Genomic DNA, 23,157 nt, shown 5'->3' with positions numbered 1-23,157 from the left:
CTCTTATTGAGAAAATGCATTTAAAGTTTTCAAATTTGCAAGGGCAGTTCGAAGCACAATATGTTCATAAATTAAAGACTTTATAAATCAGAGGTCACAAACAGGTGGCCTTTGGGCTGAATCTTGCCCACAAGTATGGTACAGACCCAATATTTAAAATCAGGATATTTCACATACAAATTTGGTTTTCTGGTGTCTTGAAAAATTGGAAGATCTCTCAACATTAGGCCTGCTTTTCAGAATGAATACAATCAGCTGGAGTTCAGTAGTGACTGCTCCATTTTTATTTTTTTTTATTTTAAATATATTTTTATTTATTTCAGAGAGGAAGGAAGAGGGAGAGAGAGCGATAGAAACATCAATGATAAGAGAGAATCATTGATTGGCTGCCTCCTGCATGCCCCCTACTGGGGATTGAGCCCATAACCTGGGGATGTGACCTTGACCAGAATCGAACCCGGGATCCTTCAGTCTGCAGGCTGACACTCTATCCACTGAGCAAAACTGGCTAGGGCAGTGGCTGCTCCATTTTTAGTTGCATTTCAAACTTCTCTTATTTTTCTTATGCTCTACTCATTTACGTTACATGGGAGAAAGTATAAATCTAAAGGTATTTGAGTTTGCAACCCCTGCTTTCAATAATAGTGATCATAAAATTTTGATTGTTAGTATGTACCTTGCAGGGAGCACTTAAATCTCTTTATTTTTTAAGTATTAATTTTAATAGTACATTCACATGCTTCAGAATTTAAAACATATAAAAAGGTATAAAGTTACCTTTTAAATACTATTTCTGTTTCTCATATTACCCCTATTGTCCAGTCACCCAGCAAACATTCCAGAAGCAACTGGTGTAACTTTTTCTTATGTAGAAAATGTGTTTTTATGTATTCCTTCTTTCCCTCTCTTATAAGCAAGTGGTTGCATACTGTATCTACTACAATGTGCTCTTTGCTTGAACTATCTTGGGATAGTCCTATATAGTTCTGTATCAGTAAATACAAATATTCAAGTTTTTTCTAGAGTGGATGTACCATTTTATATTCCTGCTAGAAATATATGAAGGTTCCAATTTCTCCACATTCTCAATGCTTGTTATTGGTTGTTGTTTTTATTAAAAATCATAATCATTCTAGTAAGTGTAGAGTGGTATCTCATTGTAGTTTTGATAGGCATATCCCTGATGATATTGAGCATCTTTTTATGTGCAAATCGGCCATTTGTATATCTTTGGAGAAATACCTATTGAAATTGTTTGCACACTTTTTAATTGGGTCTTTTTATTGTTGAGTTGTAAGAGTTATTCATATATTCTAGTTACTAGAGTTATTGGATATATGATTTGCAACTATTTTTAAAATATATATTTTTATTGATTTCAGAGAGGAAGGGAGAGGGAGATAGAAACATCAATAATGAGAGAGAATCATTGATTGGTTGCCTCCTGCATGCTTCTACTGGGGATCGATTTATGTGCCCTGACAGAATCGAACCTTGACCTCCTGGTTCATAGGTCTATGCTCAACCACTGAGCCACACTGGCTGGGCTGAAACTATATTTTTATTCATTCCATTAGTTTCTTTTTCACTTTCTTGATATCTTTTAAAACACAGAAGTTTTGATGAAGTTCAGTTTATCCATTTTTTTCTTTAATAGCTTCTGCTTTTGGTGTCATATCTAAGAAACCATTGCCTAATACAAAGTCATGAAGATTTACGTCTATTTTTTTCTTCTAAGAGTTTTATAGTTTTAATACTTGCAATTAGGTCTATGATACATTTTGAATTAGTGTTTTTATATGGTGTTTATTTTGGAGAGGGATGAGTTGTTCTTTTTTTCCTTCCTCCCAACTACATGGGTAAATAGGATTCTCTTAAAAGCTAAAATACAGATTATGTCATATAATACAGGTAATTTTATGATATGTTCATATCACATAATGATATTTTCCATCAACATTTCAAATAGATATAATTTTCTTAACATCAAATGTCTATGAAAGGGCTGATCATTTTTATACTGTTTGAATCCTATGTATTCTTTTTAACCTCAAGGTTTATATTAATTAAAAGATTAATGTACAAAATTAACTTAGATTTTTTATTTTAGTAAACCTACTAGTATTTCAATTGAGTAATCAGAAATCTTTTTCTAGATTAAGGATTACAAATTTACTGTAGAACTATGCATCTAATTTTTGAGTTTTTGATCATTGGTGCCACCCACACTTTCCTAATAAGGCACAGGTGTTTCCTGTTTTATCTCTGGGAAAAATTATTAAAGAAGTTAAGTTATGATGACATTAACCTCAAAGGAAAAATTCCTGGTTATTTATAAGGTTTCTTTGATTTATTAGAAACTACAAGTTTTGAGGGTGATTATAAATCTGAACTACTGCAAGCTGGATGTTGAGGGCTCAAGTAAGAAGGTCAAGTTAGGGGAGGGTGGGAGACTCCTGCCTCCTTTGTAGAGAAAAAATGTAAATTTTGGCATAAAAATGAAATAAAATAAGCCTGAATTATTGTAAAACTTGGAATTCAGTAAACAATTTTGAAAGCATAATTGTGAGTTTTACTATATGAAAGCATAATTGTGAGTTTTACTATATGTTTATGTTAATTATACTTTTTTCTTGATGAATAACAATTAATTCCTGAATTCATTTCTTGATTATTGGAACCAGATATACAAGTGGAAAAAGTCACAGTCATTGCCTTCTCTTCTGATACAAAGATGGATTAATCCCAAATTTTTTGGGGGAAATTTGTACCTTTGAGGCATTGTTGTTGTTTTTTTTAAAAATAAATCTTTATTGTTCAGATTATTACAGATGTTCCTCTTCCCCTCCCCCCCAATAGCTCCCCTTCACCTGGTTCCCACCCCACCCCATGCCCTTACCCCCGCCACTGTCCTCATCCATAGGTGTAAGATTTTTGTCCAATCTCTTCCCAAACCCCTCACACCCCCTTCCCCCCGAGAATTGTCAGTCCACTCCCTTTCTATGCCCCTGATTCGATCTATTCACCAGTTTATTCTGACTTACTTTTTAGATTCACTTGTTGATAGATATTTATTTGTTGCCACTTTGTTGTTCATAATTTTTATCTTTACCTTTTTCTTCTTCTTCCTCTTCTTAAAGAATATCCTTCAGCATTTCATATAATCCTGGTTTGGTGGTGATGAACTCCTTTAGCTTTTTCTTGTCTGTGAAGCTCTTTATCTGACCTTCAATTCTACATGATAGCTTTGCTGGGTAGAGTAATTTTGGTTGTAGGTCCTTGCTATTTATCACTTTGAATATTTCTTGACACTCCCTTCTGGCCTACATGGTTTCTGTTGAGAAATCAGCTGACAGTTGTATGGGTACTCCCTTGTAGGTAACTAACTGTTTTTCTCTTGTTGCTTTTAAGTTTCTCTCTTTGTCTTTAGCCCTTGGCATTTTAATTATGATGTGTCTTGGTGTGGTCCTCTTTGGATTCCTCTTATTTGGGGTTCTTTTCACTTCCTGGACTTGTAAGTCTATTTTTTTCATCAGGTAGGGGAAGTTTTCTGTCATGATTTCTTCTAATAGGATTTCAGTATCTTGCTGTCTCTCTTCTGGTACCCCCATAATTCGGATGTTGGTACGTTTGAAATTGTCCCAGAGGCTCCTTACACTATCTTCATATTTTTTTATTCTTTTTTCTTTTTGCTTTTCAGGATGGGTGTTTTTTGCTTTCTCATCTTTCAAATCTTTGACTTGATCCTTGGGATCCTCTAGTCTGCTGTTGGATCTCTGTATATTATTCTTAATTTCAGTCAGTGTATGCTTAATTTTTTTTCTTTTCCATTTCTTTGGCATTCTCATTAAGATTTTTGAAGGTCTCACTAAGTTCCTTGGAGGTTTGTAGCAGATTCTTGAGTAACCTTATAACTGTGGTTTTGAACTCTATGTCCAGTAGTTTGCTTTCCTCCATTTCTTTCATTTGTGACATGTTTCTTTGTCTCCACATTTTGGCTGACTGTGAGGACCTGCTGTGTCTATAGTGGAAGCACTGCTGTGCTGGAGACACCCTTATGGGGTAGAACTTGCTTCAGTGGGGCTTTGGTGCTCACTGAGTCTGCCTCTTGAGTGTGTCCCTTATGGATGTGAGGAGTTGAAATCTGGTGTCTGACCACTGGGTACCCAGGCTCCTGGGTCTCCATGTCAACCACTGAGTGAGTCCACCCAGCAGGAGCTACAGCAATATCAGCAGATTTCTCCTCTCTGTTTGGGGTTTGGAAGTTTTGGAGCTCTCTGACCCAGCTGCAGTTTGTTAGGTTAGGCTGCAAAAGGGCAGGCGGTTCCTTTGCCCTGCTGCGGACAGCTTGGGTGGGAATATAAATTGAGTGGGGCGGGGTCTCAGTGAATCACCAGGGCGGAGCAAACAGCAATGACTGTCGTCAGCCATCTTCGCGACTCCTTGCGTCTCCCATCTCTGTGTCCTGAGTCCCTGAGTCCCGTGCCCCCACAGTAACAATGATCCCTGTGAGCAGCTCTGTGAGAAAGCCACCCTCGCTTTCTGACCCGCTGCAAGACAGTCCAGTTTCTCCCCGTAGGAATCTGGGACCCCAGAGTCTTGCCATAAACGAATACACTGCATTTGGGAGCTTGTATCCCCTTCCGATTGAAAAAAACCGCGCACCCAGTTGCAGCCCGCCTTGCGCACGTCTCCGTACCTCTGCTCTTGGTGCCTCTGCACCTCCTACCCAGTCTCAGTGCACTTTTTTCTTTCCTTCTAGTTGTAGAACTTCCATTCGGCCAGCTTTCCCATGGTTCTGGATGATAGCTATTTTATCTTTTAGTTGTAGTTTTAATGTGGTTGTTGGGGGCAGCATATACAGGTTTATACCTTATGCCGCCATCCTGGTGCTCTCCCGTTGTTGGTTTTTATTAGAGAAAAATAGTGTGTAGGCCAGGGATAATTATAATTAAGCCCTATCTTGTGTTATATTATATATTTTGATTATAGGTTAAAATTGGAATAGAGTACTGCAAACCTTTTTTACACTATATTTAAATGGAAGAATGGAATAATAAAACATGGACCATATCTATATGCATTTAGTGAAGGAAGTAAACTGGAACTAAAAATAACTATAATACAAGGCAGAATGTGCTCATGCTATAAGGTGCTCTGGAGGACAAGCAAGGCAAAGATTAAGACTTGTAGGGGAGGAAGTATCAGAAAAGCTTCCTGGTGAATATTGCAGCATCTTTTGACTGGGCTTTGAAGGATGAAGAAATGGGCTTAGAGGAGATAGAGGGTAAATGGGAGTGGCCAGTAAGAAAGTTACTGAAATGTTCCATGCTAGTGTGGATTAAGGTTTGATTAAAGACAGTGGTGGTAGTAGTTGAAAAAAAAAAAAGAATAGTTCTCCATGGCTGAGAGGAATGGATATCCTATAAGGTAAAGAATTCAGAGGGGCCCAGTCCTCGTGGCTCAGTGGTTGGGCATCGACCTGTGAACCAGGAGCTCACAGTTTAGTTTTGGTCAGGGCACATGCCCCGGTTGTGAGCTTGATCCTCAGGAGGCAGCTGATCAATGATTCTCTGTCATCATTAATGTTTCTATCTCTCTTCCTTCCTCTCTGAAATCCATAAAAATATGTTTAAAGAAAGAATTCAGAGGGAAGAATAATTGAGTGAGTATGTGTGGAGTTTCATACTTTAGTCAGTTACTCAAAGGTGACAGGTCTTGAAGGTACGGGGCAAGTTGAGGTCCTCAAGGGAGAGGTTGAAACTAAAGAAACAAATGCCTTCGTTTACACTTTTTCTTTGTACTGACGCAGTGACATATATAACCCAGCAGTTCATTTTTTAATGTAATAAAGTGCATTTGATTACCTATTATTAGTACACATTCCTACAAATAAAATGAAGGGAAATAATTCTTGGTTTTTGAATTTTTAATGATGTTGTAACAAAAACGTTGAGTACCTACTACCATGAACAACACAATAAACAAGTGGTTGCTTATTGCATTACAAAGTAATTTTTGGTAGTAGTCACTAATAGTGCTAATATAGTACTGGACTCTGTTCTGTGCACTTTCCTGATATTCATTCAATATATATCTATATTGCATTCAAGGCAAAAATAGCAAATGCTTTATTACAATAGTGAAGCGTTTGTTTCAAAAGCATTCTTAAAAACATTCAAAAACAACATTTTTTAGGGGATACCTCTTAGTATGAATGTGAAAAACATGGTATATTTGACCATGTACTTCCTTAAAACAATTGAAATACATTTTTGTCTCCTCTTCTGTGGTTTAAAATGCCTTCAACAGGTTGAAAGAATTTAGATAATTTGTTTTACAGAGAGATAAGGGTCTGACATTTAACACAACCCCAGGTGCATGTGGTTTCTTAAAAAATGTCAAAAAGGTCACATGATCTTATTGTACAAAGTCAGAAAAACAAGATCTTTTTGAGTGTCTTAACTGAAATGGAACATAAATAAAAATTCCCAATATAAAAAGCAATAAATTACTTATAAAACTATTTTTGGGTTTTTTTTGCTCTGTTTTTTGTTAATGATACAATTAAAAACATCTTATATAATTTGCTAAACTTTTTGTTTTAAAGTTATTCATTTTGAAAGGCTAAATTTGTTATTTCCATACTGACTGCAAAGTGAAGTGAAGCACTAGGAATAAGTATGTTTTTTAAATATGTTTTTTTTTAAAGCACTTGAAATATTATAGGTTTTAAATGCTAATGGGATGGATTTCATCATACTAGAAATCATTATTTTCTTTCTGAAGGAATTCATCCACTTTCAATAGTGATCTTTATTAGAACCCCCCTAATTTAGGAAGTTGTACAGCGATGTGTAGTACATCTTCTTTTGGAAAAGAAAACATTCATATATATACATTAGTTTCACACTTAATATTTTATTATAAATATAAAGGGTGGATATACTAAAGAATTCTCTTAGTTCTTGATGTTTTATCCATTTTGAATATTGTTGGTTAGGAAGATTGAACTAGTGAGATGTAGCTATTGATTTTATTTAAGGTTCTTTATCACAAATAGCTCCCTCTTTGTCTTTTGGTTGAAGAAATGTGGTTAAAAATCACATGTTATAACAAAGGAATTACTTAACTTTTCTCCAGAAGCTTATTTTATTTTAAACCATAGTTATTATACCTGTTTCTTTAAAATTATTATTGTTTAACATACTGTTTTATAAACAGGAAATGAATAATCTTCATGTCTCAAAAGGAAAAATAATTATTCTAAAGATCTATAAGATTTATAAACAAGGAAATGGTGACACAGCTGACTTAATGGGGCCAAAAATTCAAATGTTAAAGAGGATAAAAGCGTCCCTAGCTCCTCATCCTATACCCCAACCGTGCCTTTTACCACAACTAAAGAACTAGAGTCACATCCTGTATAACTCAATGGGAGTTGTATTTACTGAATTATTTCCTTGGGGGTAGATGTTTGTCATTGTTTAGTGTACACCCCAGGAAAGTGTAATTTTACTGAGTGTATTCATGAAGATTTGATAATTTAGAATTAAAATATATAAATTTATTTTTAGCATAATAACTACAATTATACTAATGGAAATAAAGAAGGCACCTATAATTCCATTAACTTATCAAATACGATTTCCTCCTCTGTTCCCTTCCAGTCCTCACCCAAAAACCACATTTGAGATATGTGAAATTTGGGTTTATATTTCTTGGGGGATTTATTAGAGTTGAACTCTGTTCATCTGGAGATTTACTTTTTTTTTTTTAAATATATTTTATTGATTTTTTACAGAGAGGAAGGGAGAGAGATAGAGAGCTAGAAACATCGATGAGAGAGAAACATTGATCAGCTGCCTCCTGCACATCTCCTACTGGGGATGTGCCCGCAACCCAGGTACATGCCCTTGACCGGAATCGAACCTGGGACCCTTCAGTCCGCAGGCCGACGCTCTATCCACTGAGCCAAACCGGTTCCGGCTGGAGATTTACTTTTGAAGTCCAGGTCAGCTCCTGACTACTCCCAGAAAATATTCCAAGAAAATGTACTTACCAAGTACAGAAAAAGGAGGAGTGTCTCCTGAGGTTGGCCATCTCATTGGCCATCTGTCTGTAGGTTCCTCTGGTAACAGAACCATCCTACATGTCATTGGCTGAACAGGAAATTTAGACCCAATATAATGTCTAACCTAAACTGTGGAAAGCATGCTTCTTGATTTTTTTGGACTAGAGTAGACTTTCTAAGTCTTGTATGCCACTGAGACTTGCTCACAGTTGTGTTCTCACTGGGAAGAAAGTGGCACAAAAATGTAGGGTGCTGCTTGAATACAAACTTTTATCTTACTAACTCCCTGTTGATTACTGATTACTTCCTGTTGATTAGCATCAGTTGGATTACAATTTAAATAAATAATTAAATCATATTGGTTGACCATAAAACTTCAGATTCACATTTCATTTTTAATGAGAATGTAAATTCTTTTTATTTTTAAATATATTTTATTGAGTTTTACAGAGAGGAAGGGAGAGGGATAGAGAGTTAGAAATATTGACGAGAGAGAAACATCGATCAGCTGCCTCCTGCACACCCCCCCCACTGGGGATGTGCCCGCAACCAAGGTACATGCCCTTGATCGGAATCGAACCTGGGACCCTTAAGTCCACAGGCCGACGCTCTATCCACTGAGCCAAAGCGGTTAGGGCGAGAATGTAAATTCTTGAAAGATTTATTCATTGATTCTCATCAAGTCAGTTGCTACAATAGTCTGACATAGGTGTCCTAGACAACTTTTAAAAGCTTGATTATAGCCGAAACCGGTTTGGCTCAGTGGATAGAGCGTCGGCCTGCGGACTGAAAGGTCCCAGGTTTGATTCCGGTCAAGGGCATGTACCTTGGTTGCGGGCGCATCCCTGGTGGGGAGTATGCAGGAGGCAGCTGGTCGATGTTTCTCTCTCATCGATGTTTCTAACTCTATCTCTCTCCCTTCCTCTCTGTAAAAACTCAATAAAATATATTAAAAAAAATAAAAAATAAAAGCTTGATTATATATTTCATAGATCAATTTTATAACCTTATTCACTTTCCTAATTAATAGATAACTTGGTCAGAGAGTGGAGTATAGATATTTAATGTTTTCAATAGACATGATACTTATTTTTTTTTTTTAAAAAACCAGGCTCACATAAAGTACAGCCTTCCAGAAGATAATCTAGAACGTAATTGAGTTTGAAAATACCAACCCTAAATTCTATTCTAGGATATTGAAAGCAGTATGAAATTTAGTGTAGTTTATAGTATTGTTATCAGTAGATGTGCTGCAGGAAGAGAATTTCCTGAGACCCCCACAGGAGGATGGGATTTTGTGGAAAGCTTTAGTGGTGATGTAAAATTAAAGGGGTTTCCCCCGGAGGTCCCATCTCCGTTCGTCCTGCCTAAAAAAAAATCCAGTCTTATCTTCAGCAGGGCCAGGATTAAGGCCACTGCCCAGAGTTTCTGTTCCATATTAAAGTATAGTCCAGTCCAGCATCTGGCTGGCTTAGTTTGTGTTCCCAGTTCAGTTCATTGTGTGTGGGGTCCCCATGGCCATGGGCCATGCAACTGCTACGGCACATGGCTATGGAGAGAGAACAGGTGAGTGCATGGGCGAGTGCAGGTCATGGAACCAGAGAGCAGGAGGAAACGAAAGAGGGAATTCTTTGTCTGGGGATTTTAACTTAAGATTTCTAGAGCTTGCAGTGGCTCCACCTTCCTAGCCAATGACCTTTTCCCAGGCTAGACTGACAGGCAAGTACCTTTCCTAAGTCACCCTGACTTCGCTGGGCATGTGCCCATCTTCCCCTTTGTTCCATCCCTTCCCCCAGTGATCTGCAGGGAATGGACTATTGGTTTTCCTGGGGAGTGTGAAGCTGTAGCTTCCTGGTAAAGCTGTCCAGATGACCATGCTTATAATGTCTGGCCTCCCCTTTTCTCTCTTCCTTTATTAATATTAATAAACTAGTTAATGATGACCATAACAGTATAATAGGTAACTCAAACTTGTATCTTTCCTCTGGAAATGGAGTCAGCTTAGTTCTGGTTATAGGATATTTGAGTCCTGCTTAGCCTAGCTTTCAGGCTAAAGCCACACTTAATTGATAGTAAGACTTTCCCTAATCAGATAGTTAATTTGTCATTTGTGAATTCATAGATGGGAGAGCTAGGTCATTTTGGAGTTGGGTGATTTCTATTCATTAGACTATTTCTTAAGCAGCAGATGAGGGGAAGTTCTGTTGCCTGTAGCAGCATCAAAAATGGGAATTATCTATAAGGTGAGTATATGTATATTTTTGTGTGGGAGATTTAAGCATTAAGTTAGTTTAAACTGATGGTTATTGCTGATGGGAAATGATACCTCTTTATACACCTCTTTATATCTTAACATAATGTAGTGTATTATTTTATGTATTTCAGTAGCACAATATCTTGAATTCCTAAAAGCTTCATCTTTTCCCAGCAAGATCAAAAGTAGTTAAACACATAGCCTGTCAATTGTCAATGTAAATTTTCAATGGTCGATATTAACCCAGTCCAGTTTGAAACGGCTTTTGAATTACGAGGAAAGGAAATGACACCCCAGATTACTTTTTTGATCTTCTTAACAATCTCCCTCTTTATAAGGCATGATAATAAAAGTTTATCAGGTGTGTTTTTCTTTTTACAGGAACACCAGTGTATTCAGTAGCATGGGACCCTGATTCAGAAAAGGTTCTTTACACAGCAGGCAAGCAGCTGATCATTAAACCTCTTCAGCCAAATGCTAAAGTTTTACAGGTACTTTGCAGGCATTTGTAAATTGTTATCAGGATTTGCCAGACTGCTAAGTGAGAGGTCTTTTTCTTAGGGGAGTCCCTTTCTTCTGGGTGGTCTTTTTACAGTCTGAGGCTTTGAGTGTGTAGTTTTATCAGCCTTTATTATAGAACAGGGAATATCTGGTTATGTTTCCAACAAGGTTCACTTCCTTCTTATTCCAACTCACATCATACCAGTAAATCATAAATATGGTTTGCGTTACTAAATTGTCACATGATTTGGCATGATTGTTATCTTTGACTTTAGCAGAGTCAGCTTCAAATGTGTAGATTTGAGACAAAACAGGACGAAATCATAAAACTTTAAAAGCTTGTTTAGACTGTGTTTTTTATTATCATTACTATCATTTTCCTCCTTGTCCTCATCTGTTCAATACACTTGAGGGTTCTCTAAGACTCTAGCATTCTTTTAGTATTTTTGGAATGGAGGGGAAATAATGTAGAACAATTTAGAACAAATCAGGTGTGTATAATTTTACCCATTATGTAGAAGCAAAACAATGGTGGCAGTTAAAACAGGTCAGCATAGGACACATTAATGGAAAACTTTGAGCCTGTATTTAGAATTTTGGTGTTTGATTCCAGTGTTAAAAGGAAGAATCATTTTCTTCACATGTTGGAAATGACGATTTAATGTGGTGAACAAGACTATAGGCTTTAGAGTTAGTCACCTGGATTCAAGTGCAAGTTATAAAATATCTTTGAGCCTCAGCTCTCTTATTAGTTGTGATACTCATACCTACTTGATAGCATTATTGAGAATTAAATGAGTTAAATTACAAAGTGCATTGGACAGTACATACAATAAGCATATTGAGTACATGCAATAAGTACTCAATAGTATAATTCAGTATAGAGGAGTTGTTATTGATATTATTATGCATTATTAAGTTATTTCTACATTTTAGTCAGTCCCTAATAAATTAGAGCTAAAGAGGTCAGAAAAAAAATGTAGAATGACTAGGTCGGTTTAAGGGATTTGATGCTGGAGTTTGATTTGCTACAGCAGGTATAAAGGTGTTTTAAGAAGAAGCATCAGATTTAACAGTTGAGTAGATACAGATTTGGGGGAGTAAGGAGATAGAAATGACTTTGAGGTTTTATATTAGTAGCTTGTATATAGATTGTGCTACATATATCATATAGTCCGCATGCATTTACATTTTTACTGCATGCAAAACAGAACTATGGGACAAAGGAAATAGAAGATACAAGTGCTTGCTCTTAGGCAACTAAGGAAAAGAATTTGGGCAAAAGGAAGTAGCTGGAAAAGAGTACTAGTTCTGACTGCCTTTAGTCAAAGTTCTTCCCTACCACTTACACTCAGAAAAGCTGCTATGAAATTACATAGCAAAAACAAGCAAGATGAACCTTTTAGTTTGTAATTATGTGACTTGTTTAGATACCTGTAATTAGGCTTATTTGAATGAAACTCAGGAAGATGCTTATGTCACCATTGATAAATTATAATTTAGTGGTTTGGTAGAACCTTTGAACCAGGAGGTAGTGAGAGAAGGAAAAGTATCCAATGCCAAAGTTCAGCTAGAGGAGAGGAAGAGTTAAAGTATAGTGCAAATTTTCTATTCCTTATGGAAAACTAAGGTTGAGCATAAGTATAGACTCAAATTTGGATTGTCCATAAAAAAGAATGCTTAATTAATTGGTACTTGTAGAATATAGTTCAAAAGTAAATATTTCATTTCCCATGAAATGGGCTCTATGGACTCTTCTAGAGACCCAAATCTGGTTTTATAGTGAGGAGACATTTTTTATTATTCAATTAGTGAAAATGTAGTGCATACCTACTATGTACCAGACACTATGCTAGCTGTGAGATATTCAAGGTGAAATAACAGTTTCTGGCATCAAGGAGCTTGTCCAAAGGAATTTCAAGAAGTGACTAAAATTGAGAAATAAGTGAAAAATGTGCATTATATATAATAGTAAATATATGTAATATATAAATTGATATACTAAAACAGTACAGTTGATCCTTGAACAACACAGTAGTTAGGGGCACCGACCCTCACACTGTTGAAAATTTAACTATAACTTTTGCCCCAAAGCTTAACTGCTGATAGCCTGCTATTGATCAGAAGCCTTACCAATAACCTAAGCAATTAACACATATTTAATGTTATATGTACTATATACTCTATTCGTACAATAAAGTAAGCTAGAAGAAATGTTAAAAAAATCATAGGAAGAGAAAATACAATTACAGTATTTATTGAAAAAAAATCTGCAGATAAGTGGACCCATGTAGTTCAAACTCATGGGTAAACTGTATAAGGGAACTTTAAATCATATTTTGTTCCTAAGTTTTGAACAACAAAATTTTTGTAGGTTTAAAATGAAACTTAATGATCTCTATGTGTATATCTATCTAAATATATATATATATATATATATATATATATATATATATATGAATCTGTGCCCAGATATTTTATTTTTGTCCTTGCAGTTTATTTTAGGACAATTGTTTTTGACAGTGTATATTTTTACATATCTTAAATAAAACAAGCTATGAATTATTCTTATTTGACACTAATTCAATATTTTATTCTGTATATTTAAAAATAATAGATTCGGAAGGATCTATAGAGAGAGCCCTTTAATTGGTCACTCTAGTTATATTATTCTGCTTAAATATGGTAAAAGAAAGCTTTTAATTACATGTGTGATAATAGCTAAATGGGCACATGAATTACTAGTATATTTAAGGACAAGAAGACATCCATGCTTACTTTCTGGATTGCCAATTTCTGGGTCACTTATATATCTATATCTATATCTATCTATCTATATATATATATACATATATATATATATATATATATATATATATATATACATATACAGAACATATAAATATCTATGGAATATATCCTTTTGTTATATAGTAAATGCAGCAGAAGATTTTCCTAGTTGTTCAGTGACTATGCCAGTGACATGAAGATAAAGAGAATGAAGCTTAGGAGAATATGCAGAGGGAATGAAGAGAGTACTAAAGAAAGTGTTCAGGTAGTAGAAGTTTTATAAAAAAGAAAAGAATAAGTTAACAAGAATGAAGGCAGCAGTAATGGGGTCAACTGTACAGAGGAGAGCAAGATTTGGATTTAACTTAAGTTTTGGAGTGCATGACATTCATTCCAGTGTTATCACACAAATGTCAAGCTTGGAATAGTTCAACAGCAAGTGATTTTCCATCTGAAGTTCATGCAACTGAGGAAATTTATAAGGATGTAAACTATATAGTGGATGTCGTAGTGCTAGGGGCTTTCATTAGTGTAAATTAGAAATGAAACAGGCAAATGAGGTTATGCATAATGGCTATGAAGGAAGATGGGAATCTCCAGGGAGAGGACAAGAGGCAAAATGTCTTTTCCTATTAAAAAAAAACTGATCAGTGCTCTTGAAGTTGTAATTAATATCTTTTTTTCTTCTCATAGTGGAAAGCTCATGATGGAATTATTTTAAAAGTAGATTGGAATTCAGTCAATGATTTAATTTTATCTGCTGGTGAAGACTGTAAATATAAGGTATGTATGTTTGAACTTATCACCTGGTTGAAAGAATCAAATTTAGTTGATAAGTATTCAGCATCTATGGATATTCGTTTAGTACTTTACTTTAGCCATGTTATTTAATGTTAGTAATTTAACATATTGTTAGTTATTATTTTAAGTGGTATTTTAAAGTGCTGACTTTCTCATTGGCCTTCCCTCCCACAACTCCCTAACTTCTATCTGTGCTCATTGACCTATAGAATTTGACTTAGTAAGTAGCAACATAAATACAACTTCTAGTTTTAGTGACTCAATTTAAATCAACTCAATTTAAGTTTTTAAAAATCAAGCTTATTGGTTTATTACGCATTTACTAGCTTTAGAACAAAATAATTTTGGGGAAGAATAAGATTTAATGTAACTATAGTAAGAGGAAACTTAATTGAAATAAATACTTTGAGAGAAAGTTGATAGAACACTTGTTGAACAAAGAATTTAAGCAAAAAAAAAGCATCATCTCAAAACTTCATTATTTAAAAGGAGTTAAAATGGGTGTTTTTTGATTAATTAAGTAGCTTCTGAAAATTGTGACGTTATTATAATATGTATTTTTTGAGATACTTAGGTTTCAAGGAATACAGCTTATCCACCCCCCTTGTGTGATAGTAAAGACATTTAATTAATATTGTAAAGTGATGATTTCTAAATCTTTACTTGATATCTCACTGTAGAACAAACTTGTTTGTAATAATGTGGTGATGACTGTTATAAAAGATTTTGAAAAATTTGCTTTTGTAGGTATGGGATAGTTATGGCCGCCTTCTATACAATTCACAGCCCCATGAGCATCCTATTACCTCAGTTGCCTGGGCTCCAGATGGAGAATTATTTGCTGTTGGATCGTTTCATACTTTACGTTTGTGTGATAAAACTGGGGTAAGTTATAGTGGTGAGCAATCACAGATGTGTTGTCATAAATGTGGTAATGCACAACACACCTGGTTCTCAATATTTAAAAAACATTTTCAATGCTTGCATTTGATTGAATCTTTCTGATTTGTCTTCTTAATATACTGGTTCAATCAATTCCAGATTTATGAGACCAAACTCTTTAAGTTTGAAGACTAGGTATGTTCTCCACTATTTGTCTTTCTGGAAATAACTTATTTTAAGCATGATTGTAAAAGATGATAAAGTAGTTAAAGTATTAACATTTATGCTCAATCAATATGGAGAGTTCAGCTTTAAACCTTTTTAAAATTGTCAAATATGTTTTGTGCAAAAATTTTGGTTGCATATTTTTGGTAAGAAATGGATAGTAAATTTTAAAAATTACCATTTTAAAACCAAAGGACTTTGTTTTTTTTGTCAAGAATTCCATGTTTGAATATGTGTGAGGCGTTTTCCACACAAGAGACTGTGCCTTCCATCACACCAGTTCTGTTTAGAACTTAAACAAATAGCCAAGCTCCAGAAGCAGCAGCATTATCTGAGTGGGACTGTTCCATACTGTTTCCAACTATGAGGAAATCACTTAATTGTCCTGTGGCTAAATAAGACTGTTAATAAAGTCCTCTGCCCGGCGTTACAAGTTCTCCTAAACCTGATGCGATAAAATCCAGTTAGTCTTCCCTCCCACAACTCCCTAACTTCTGTCTGTGCTCAAGTCAGGTCGAACACTGACTCTTGAATCTTCTCTGCTCTCACTGATGCTCTCAGCCTTCTTTCATGGAATGGGAATGCTCTCACCTTTGTCTTATTTTTAGTGAGTTCTACCCAATTTTTAAGGCCCATCTCATGTTTGACTTCCTTTCATGGTACCTTCCATAGATTATCTAAAGTTTATCTATTTTTCTAAGTTTCTCTCATGTAGGTCTCTTGTCTTGTCTTAGTTATAAATCAGGATAATAGAGTACTTTTTAAAAAAATATATTTTATTGATTTTTTCACAGAGAGGAAGGGAGAGGGACAGAGAGTTAGAAACATCAATGAGAGAGAAACATCGATCAGCTGCCTCCTGCACATTCCCCACTGGGGATGTGCCCGCAACCACGCCCTTGACCGGAATTGAACCTGGGACCCTTGAGTCTGCAGGCCGACGCTCTATCCACTGAGCCAAACCGGTTAGGGCTAATAGAGTACTTTTCATCTGATTTTTTTTTTATCAATGATTCTGAGTCTATAGAATATGTACTCTCATTTTCACAATGTATTACACTCTAACATTGTCCATTTTAGTTTTGACTCCCCTCAAGTTTCTGCCTGCTTTTTAAAAAAAAGTCAACTTTATTGCGATGTAATTCACATACTATGCATTTATTTATTTAAGGTGTACAGTTTACTGTTTTTTTAGTATATTCATAAGATTGTGTAATGATCACCACACCCTATTTTAGGACATTTTCTTCCCCTCTAAAAGGAGTCACAGACTCATTTTCAATCCCTATTTCTCCCTACCTCACCCTCCAGGGGTGGGCAAACTTTTTGCCTCGAGGGCCACAGCGGGTTCTTAAACTGGACCGGAGGGCTGGAACAAAAGCATGGATGGAGTGTTTGTGTGAACTAATATAAATTCAAAGTAAACATCATTACATAAAAGGGTACGGTCTTTTTTTTTTTTTAGTTTTATTCATTTCGAACGGGCCGGATCCAGTGGGCCGTAGTTTGCCCACGGCTGCCCTAGCCCCTGGCAACTACTAGTCTACTTTCTTTTTTTTTTTTTTTTAATATATTTTATTGATTTTTTTACAGAGAGAAAGGGAGAGAGATAGAGAGTTAGAAACATCGATGAGAGAGAGACATCGATCAGCTGCCTCCTGCACACCTCCTACTGGGGATGTGCCCGCAACCCAGGTACATGCCCTTGACCGGAATCGAACCTGGGACCCTTCAGTCCGCAGGCCGACGCTCTTTCCACTGAGCCAAACTGGTTTTGGCAGTCTACTTTCTTTTTATGTTGATTTGCCTATTCTGGCCATTTCATATACATAGAATTAAAACATTATGTGGCCTTTTGTGACTGGCTTCTTTCACTTAGTGTGATATTTTTAAGGTTTGACCATGTTGCAGCATATATTAGGACATCATTTCTTTTTATGGACAAACTAGAAGAGGCTTGGTGCACAAAATTTGTGCACTTCAGGGGGGGGGTGTCCCTCAGCCTGGCCTGTGCCCTCTCACAGTCTGGGAGCCCTAGGGGATGTCCGATTGCTGCAGAGGTGGGAGAGGCTCCCGCCACTGTCCCTGCACTCGCCAGCCATGAGCCTGGCTTCTGACTGATCAGGGTTCCCCCTGTGAGAGCACACTGACCACCAGGGGAAGCTCCTGCATTGAGTGTCTGCCCCCTGGCGGTCAGTGTGTGTCATAGCGACCAATTGTTATGTCAATTTGCATATTAGCCTTTTATTATATAGGACTAGAGGCTTGGTGCATGAAATTCATGCACTTGGAGGGGGTGTCCCTCAGCCCAGATTGCAAGAGGGCTCAGGCTGAGGGACCCCACCTGTGCATGATTGGGGCTGGAGAGCGACGCGGGAGGTTGGCCAGCCAAAGGGGGACCGCAGGAGGGCTCCAGGGTGCGTCTGGTCCGTCTCACTCAGTCCCAATCAGCCGGACCCCAGCAGCAAGCTAACCTACCAATCAGAGTGTCTGCCCCCTGGTGGTCAGTGCATGTCATACTGACTGGTCAACCAGTCAACTGTCTGCCCCTTGGTGGTCAGTGCATGCCATAGTCAGCGGTTGAGCAGCCTTAGCATATCATTAGTGTATTACACTTTGGTTGGTTGAATGGACGACTGGACACTTAGCATATTAGGCTTTTATTATATACGATAATATTTCATAACTAGAGGCCTGGTGCACAAATTTGTGTATGGGTGATCTGGCCAGGCCAGCGAGGGGGAGGGTCTGAAGGAGGTTGGCCAGCCGGCCCAACCTCTGATTGGGGTGTTGAGAGCCGATCAGGGGAGGGACCGGCTCAGGGGGTGCCAATTGGGGCCCAGGTCAGGCTGGTTGGCTGCCGCAGTGCGTGTCATAGCCACTGGTTGTTTCGGTCGTTCTGATCATTCGACCGTTCCAGTTGCTGGGCTTTTATATACTGGTATATAAATATGAATATGACATACTTTGTAATTTATCAGTTGGTAGATATGTGGGTTGCTTCCATTTTTATCATGAGTAATGCTGCTATGAATGTGCATAAGTTTTTGTATGGACATGTTTTCATTTCTCTTGGATATGTACTTAAGAGTAGAATTACTGGGTTAAATAGTAACTTTGTGTTTAACGTTTTGAGGAATAGCCAAACTATTTTCCAGAGTGGCTGCCTACTTTTGACTGCTCTCCAGTCCTCAAGTAGTTGTTTTTGTATTTTGCCTTGAGTGTATAAATGTTATCTGTAAGAAGGTTGGTCTGGTAGCAGCTATTCTGCTATTATCATTCTTTACATGTCAAAATTTTACTTAAAATACTTGATCATGAGTTTTTATATTTTTATTTTTTTAAGCCATAAACATTTTATTTTATTTTTTTAAATTAAATCTTATTGTTCAGATTATTACAGTTGTTCCTCTTTTTTCCCCCCATAGCTCCCCTCCACCCGGTTCCCACCCCACCCTCTGCCCTTACCCCCACCATCTTCTGTTCTCATCCATAGGTGTACAATTTTTGTCCAGTCTCTTCCCATACCCCGTACACCCCTTGCCCCCCTGAGAATAGTCAGTCCACTCCCTTTCTATGCCCCTGATTCTATTATATTCACCGGTTTATTCTCTTCATCAGGTTATTTATTCACTTGATTTTTAGATTCACTTGTTGATAGATGTGTATTTGTTGTTCATAATTTGTATCTTTATCTTTTTCTTCTTCTTCATCTTCTTAAAGGATACCTTTCAGCATTTCATATAATACTGGTTTGGTGGTGATGAACTCCTTTAGCTTTTTCTTATCTGTGAAGCTATCTGACCTTCAGTTCTGAATGATAGCTTTGCTGGGTAAAGTAGTCTAGGTTGTAGGTTCTTGGTATTCATCACTTTGAATATTTCTTGCCACTCCCTTCTGGCCTGCATAGTTTCTGTTGAGAAATCAGCTGACAGTCGTATGGGTACTCCCTTGTAGGTAACTGAGTTTCTTTCTCTTGCTGCTTTTAAGATTCTCTCTTTGTCTTTTGCTCTTGGCATTTTAATTATGATGTGTCTTGGTGTGGTCCTCTTTGGATTCCTTTTGTTTGGGGTTCTCTGCGCTTCCTGGATGTGCAAGTCTATTTCTTTCACCAGGTAGGGGAAGTTTTCTGTCATTATTTCTTCAAATAGGTTTTCAATATCTTGCTCTCTCTCTTCCTCTGGCACCCCCATAATTCGGATGTTGGTACGCTTGAAGTTGTCCCAGAGGCTCCTTACACTATCTTCATATTTTGGGATTCTTTTTTCTTTTTGTTTTTCCGGTTGGGTGATTTTTGCTTCTTTGTATTTCAAATCTTTGTCTTGGTTCTTGTGATCCTCTAGTCTGCTGTTGGAACTCTGCATAATATCCTTTATTTCAGTCAGTGTATGCTTAATTTCTAGTTGGTCCTTTTTCATAACTTCGAGGGTCTCACTAGATTTCTTGAGGGTCTCACTAAATTTATCAGTGGTTTCTAGAAAATTCTTGAAAAACCTTAAAAGTGTGGTTTTGAACTCTATATCTAGTAGTTTGCTTTCCTCCATTTCTGTCATTTGTGACTTGTTTCTTTGTCTTGGCATTTTTTATGCTTCCCTGTGTTGATAGAGTGGCTTTCTGTGTTAGGTGTCCTATAGGGCCCAGTGGCTCAGCCTCCCCAATTACCTGAGGTGGACACTCTTGGTGCACCCCTTTGTGGTGGGCTTTGTGCACAGTCTTGTTGTAGTTAAGTCTTGATTGTTGTAGGTATCACTGGGAGGAATTGACCTCCAGGCCAAATGGCTGTGAGAATCAGCTGTGTCTATGGTGGGAGAACTTCTGTGCTGGAGACACCCCTATGGGGCAAGACTTGCTTCAGTGGGGCTTTGGTGCTCACTGAGTCTGCCCCCTGAGTGTGTCCCTTATGGATCTGAGGAGTTGTAATCTGGATGGTCCCCCTCTGACGTCTGGGTACACTGGCTCTTGGATGTCTAAGGAGGTGCTAATTTAGCCTTGGCCTAAGGCTACCCAGCAGGAGCTATGGAGAGATTCCTCTTCTTTGTTTGGGGTTTGGAGGTGCCCAGATGAGGCCCAGCTGTGAAGCAATGCAAGCTGCTGTGGGGCCTTGCACCTTCTTTTGGAAGTTCTGGGTCTTTCTGATTCAGCTGCAGTTTGTTAGGTAATTTTCAGGTTGCAAAGGGCCAGGCCTTTCATATGCAAAAGCCTCTGCACACAGCTTGGGTGGGGCGGGGTCTCAGGGGATCAACAGGGTGGAGCAAGCAGCTATGGCTGCTCCCCGGTCCTACCCTAAGAGGCGCCGCGTCTCAATGTCCCGGTAATCGCTGCAAGCACCTCTGAGAGAAAGCCGCCCTAGAGTTCTGCCCGATGTCAGACAGCCCAGTTTCTCCCCATATGAGTCTGGGTCCCCAGAGACTCACCCGGAACTGGAGTTCAGAGCAGTCGGGAGCTTGAGACTCCCTCACAATTGAAAAAGACAACTGCGTCCTCAGCCGCCAGCCCTTTCCACGTGCACCGCATCCTCAGTTGCCAGCCCTTTCCGCGTGTGCTTCTGTACCTCTGCACTTTACTTCCGCACCTCCTCTGAGTCTCAGTGCTTTTGTCTTTCCTTCTAGTTGTAGAATTTCCACTCAGCCAGCCTTCCTGTGGTTCTGGATGATGACCGTTTTGTCTTTTAGTTGTATTTTTGAAGTGGTTTTGCGAGGCAGCAATTTCCGGTGTTACCTATGCTGCCATCTTGGTTTCTCCTAAGCCATAAACATTTTAAAATAACTTGTTATTGATTTTAGAGAGCAAGGAAGGGAGAGGGAGAGATAGAAACATCAATGAGAGAGAAACATCATCGAATGGCTGCCTCCTACATGACCCCTACTGGGGATCAAGCCTGCAATTAATCCTGAAATCAATTGCCCTAACTGGGAATCGAACCAGCAACTTCTTGGTGCATGGGACGATGCTCAACCAATTGAGTCACACCGGCTGGGATAATCATGAGTTTTTAAAAATCAGTTCTGCACATTTGAGAGCTATGCTAAATACTACAGTGATTCTCAAGGTGAAACAGAGAGAGCTACCTATTTGAGATTCACTATTCAAGGAATTGTCCAGGAAAATAGCCCGATGACATGGGTAGACAGTTCATGAAACATGCAAATGGCCAGTATAAACATGAAACGATGTTCACGTTAACTAATATCTATAATAATAAAAGTGTAATATGCTAATTATACTGGACATCCTTCCAGACAAAGCCGAGGCTGCAAGGGAAGCCCAGGTCCCGGGTGCCTGCCAGCAGCCAGAGGGAAGCCCGGGTCCCGGGTGCAGAGGGAAACCGGTGCTGGCAGCCAGGGGAAGGAAGGCCTACTCTTGCACAAATTTCGTGCATTGGGCCTCTAGTATACATATAAAATAAATAAGTAATGATGTATTTTACCGAACAGATTGAAAAGATTAACAATTACTTAAAAACCTTGGGTTTACTCAAGTAGGAGGAAATGAGCTCTTTCATTTACACACTGTTGATGGAAATGTGAAATGATTCCATCTTTTTGAGGGGTAGTTTGATAATACAAGTGTTAGATGTACATATTCCTTGACCTAGGGATCTCACTTCTAGGAATTTTCTCTAAATAGATCATTGTACAAGTACACAAAGATGTATGCACAATAATTTCATCATAGTGTAGTTATAATGAAAATGAGAAATATATTAAATTTCCCATGTAGGAGACTAATTAGATTATTATTCTATATAGCTAAAATTGATTACCCTCAACTCTTAAAAATGGGGAAGAGGGTTATGTTTAAAAACCTGGAAAGATATTCATGATAAGTTATTTAGTGAAAAGACCAGATTTTTGAAGAGCATTTTATTTTATGATCTCACTGAGATAAAATAGTATATATAGCTATATCTACATGGCTAACAGTATACTCATAGTTGCTGTATACTATATCTTTTCCTTCTTCATGATTTTGTAGTGTGACCCTTTCTTAATGAAAGGTATCGATTTCATAAATGTAATGAAGATCTTTAAAAAGTTCTTCAATAAAAATGAGCAAAAAAAGGAGTGATGTCACAGAAAATGGTATAATAGGGCATTCCAATTGGTCTCTCTACTCAACCAACCATTAAACTGGCAAAAAATGTCATTCAACTTTTTCAGACCTTTAGAATCTAATTCAAAACTTACAACAACTAGGGGGGAATGTTTAATGAAAAAAAGACACTGCTAAATTTTGGTAAGAAAGCATTGTGGCATGTTTTGCTCACCTGCCTACCATTCCTCATTTCCAGCTTGGGAGTGGCCATGGGGATGGTAGTGTGTGGCTTGCTGGTGCCTGAAGAGACTATATGAACTATGTTCGCAAAAAATTGTGGTTGAACTTTTTGACATGTCTGGTGGTTCTCAGACTGAAACAGAGACGTATCTTTGTTTTGCCTCCTTTGGAAATCTCTCAGAGCTGGAATGTCTTCCCAGTAGGCATCTATTGAAAGCATCTAAAGACTTACTACCAAACCTCCTGGGGCAAGGGACGGTGGGTGGGACAAGCAACAGCCAGACCAAAAGCCTAGGAAGGAGGAGGCTGAAGAGGAAGATACATTAATCCAGAGTGCAACACACATGCCCAGGAC

General features: G+C 37.7%; 1 protein-coding gene across 1 annotated transcript in view; it reads left to right on the top strand.

Annotated features, from left to right (window-relative positions):
* The window catches only part of IFT80 (intraflagellar transport 80), a 92,950-nt gene that overhangs the window by 13,826 nt on the left and 55,967 nt on the right, over positions 1 to 23,157 (top strand). Inside the window, exons 4-6 of the mRNA XM_081086776.1 lie at positions 10,710 to 10,819; positions 14,313 to 14,402; positions 15,168 to 15,305. Coding sequence (XP_080942902.1) covers positions 10,710 to 10,819; positions 14,313 to 14,402; positions 15,168 to 15,305 — 338 coding nt within the window. The remainder of the gene's footprint in view (positions 1 to 10,709; positions 10,820 to 14,312; positions 14,403 to 15,167; positions 15,306 to 23,157) is intronic.

Source organism: Myotis nattereri, assembly GCF_964212035.1.
Source record: "Myotis nattereri genome assembly, chromosome: 3".
Lineage (NCBI taxonomy): Eukaryota > Metazoa > Chordata > Mammalia > Chiroptera > Vespertilionidae > Myotis > Myotis nattereri.
This window is presented reverse-complemented; position numbering and strand designations above follow the sequence as displayed.